At 42.9% G+C, this 2,690-nt stretch overlaps 1 protein-coding gene across 1 annotated transcript; it reads right to left on the minus strand.

The window, feature by feature from the left end:
• Positions 1–470: 470 nt before the first annotated feature.
• noto (notochord homeobox) lies at positions 471–1,721 on the minus strand. Its single transcript, XM_045207441.1, has 3 exons — positions 1,264–1,721; positions 970–1,148; positions 471–783 (listed from the first exon to the last, which is right to left on the minus strand). Exons 1-3 carry the CDS (start codon positions 1,655–1,657, stop codon positions 622–624), a joined length of 735 nt encoding a protein of 244 aa, XP_045063376.1. The 5' UTR covers positions 1,658–1,721; the 3' UTR covers positions 471–621.
• Positions 1,722–2,690: the final 969 nt, after the last annotated feature.

The following is a 2,690-nucleotide window of genomic DNA, read 5'->3' on the forward strand; positions in this document are numbered from 1 at the left end:
ATCTTCAATAATGCCTAGGATTTAGATCAAATAGTCTCAACCTGGTATAGAAATAAAATAATGATTATTATTGCTCTGCATTTCAAGTTTATATTATCTAGAATAGACAGTGTTTCCTCAAATTAGGACAAACGCTGATATGCTTTGTTTAATATCTCTAAAATTCCACCTAACGAAAAATAGAAATTAATAATTAAATAATTATTCTAGCAACTCAGCGTCTTTGCCATCCATCAGTTTGACTCACAAACGTTCAATTAAAAGTTATGTAGCCTGAGAGTAGATTTTCTCGCAACCTCTCCTTTAATGTGTTTTCAGGGATATGATTGTTTTAAAACAGTACTGGGATAAGGAATGGACACACAAGATTTAGAAAATAGATTTATTGAATATGTCAATCAAAATATACAAACATTGATTTCACAAAAAGAGACTCTCATAGGAGCAATAAAGTAAGAAACATCGTTTAAATATAGAAGCTATACATCTATTAATTAAATATTTATACAGTAAGGGGTGGTGTAGTTCTTTGTCCCGTGTCTTCAGCGGTGTATACAGATGTCTGGTTCTGTGGTTGAAGACCGGTCAGCAGTGGCCAGGGAGCCCGTCTATATCCACATCTTATCCGTCTGAGAAGTCGATCTCCTCATCCTCCTCCTCCAGACCCTGAGAACCAGGACTCTTCACCGGGGCGGCCAGGCCCAGTTTGACCAGCTTGGCCTGCTGCTGCTCCAGACTCTGCTTGCGCCATTTGATGCGTCGATTCTGGAACCAGACTTTAACCTGAAAATAAGAAAAGGAATTTTTGGTTTTAAGGAATTTGTTTTTTTTTAACGTTATAAACGTCATTGCCAATCGTATTATCATTCTCATTCTAAAAAAAATAAAAAATAAAAATATATATATTAAGTTGGGCCTTTGCTTTGGTTCAAAGAAAGTTTGCAGTTTGAGTTGGAATCTGGTTTGTACCTGAGCCTCTGTGAGCTGCAGAGCCGACGCCAGAAGAAACCTCTCTGAGCCGACCATGTACTGCTGCCGGGCAAACTCCTTCTCCAGCCGGTCCAACTGCTCGTTGGTGAAGCTGGTGCGCATCCGCTTGGATTTCCCTCCCTTGTGTTTGAATGAGTGGGACATTGACAGACCTGTTTCTGTGAAGGAGAGAGATTGACAACAGTTTAAAACCATGTCGTGCTTTTCTTTAGGCCATTGTGTTTAGTTTGGATCATGGAATAAGTTAGAATGGCACATTAGATTGACATTTACCGTGTGCGTAAAAGGCCCCATGGCATGACGCGTGGTGGGAGAACGGCGGACAGCAGTAGACAGAGTATCCGGGTTGTGTGTGACTGTGCATCGGCGTGTGCAGCATGTTGGGTGAGTAGAGGTACTGTGGCAGCGCTGAGTTCATCTGGGTCTGGAAGGGGTGTAGTGGCGCTGTCGGTTGGTATTTGAGTCTACAGTGAATGGGACTCGTCCGGTCTATGTGTGTCTCCGCCGGCTTGGCGAGCAGGGCGTCAATGGTGAAGGATTTCCCGCTGGCAGGCTTGGTCGCCGCTGCGCACTGGCTGCTGCTGTGCTGTGGATAGAGTGAAGCGTAATGGCGCATGGCGGAGTACCCGTACGCTCCCACTCCTGTTGGTCTGTTCGATACTTGCATGTTGTCAGTCGTGACGGAAAAGGAAAATAAAGTTGATGTATGTCCAAGGTAGGCTGTTTCTCCCGGTGCAGCGAGGAGATGAGTACTGCTCCCAACTGAAATAGATCCCCCTTTATACCCTTCCCCGGACCTCGAGGTGTCAACAGCCCCCCAGCGGGCCTTTGTCTTTCTAAGTAGCAGATGAGAGGAACGAGCATCCCTACAACCTATCCAATTCATTGATGGAGTAGTACAAGCTGGGATTGTCAAATACCCTAATAGGACAAGACCCAGCACTGTGGGGGTGGGTAGGGGATCTCAGAGGGTTTAGTGGGATACAAATTCTTGCGTGGATCTGAGCTCCGAATGTAATCATTACCGCTGGGAAGGCCTTGATGTCACCAAATCATCTTATTTGGTCCCTTTTAAATCAAAGCTAGCCGACAGATGCTGCAAGCAGCGGAACAAATAGCTTCACAATTGGAGGGCGACTTAAAAAAAAAGCTGTAACATTAAAATCACATTGTAGACAAGTCTGATGCTCAATTGGAATTATAGGTAACAATGTCAGGACTTTATTCAGGTTTCGTTTTGATTGAAGAAATTGAAGTTTTTCCTAAGAGTTTGGAGAAAATGATACGTTTAATTGTGTACATTAGTTGCATTATATAGGTGTGTGATTTAGCCGATCAAGCGCCAATCAGGTGTTTTCAGGCTTGTATAGGCCTATGATTTGTATTCCCACTGATGAGCACTGGACTGAATCAAAATAAAGGCCTTATGAAATAAAGAATAATATACTCTTTTTTTTATTTTTTTATAGCTATTTTCCTGAAACTAAGTGTTGGCTATCTACGTAAACAAACTATTCACTCTCGCTCCTGAAACTAATTATAATTATATAAAGATTGGTCGTTGTCCAAAGTGTGTCTTTTTACAGTTGTAGTGTCACCCTAAAATGGAATTACTAGTGGGGCATCGCACGAGGCGTCAGATTCAGCAGGTCCGGTGCGTTAACTGCTACGTCACTGATCGCAGTCAGCGCGTTAATCCA

Source organism: Coregonus clupeaformis, chromosome 25, assembly GCF_020615455.1.
Source record: "Coregonus clupeaformis isolate EN_2021a chromosome 25, ASM2061545v1, whole genome shotgun sequence".
NCBI lineage: Eukaryota > Metazoa > Chordata > Actinopteri > Salmoniformes > Salmonidae > Coregonus > Coregonus clupeaformis.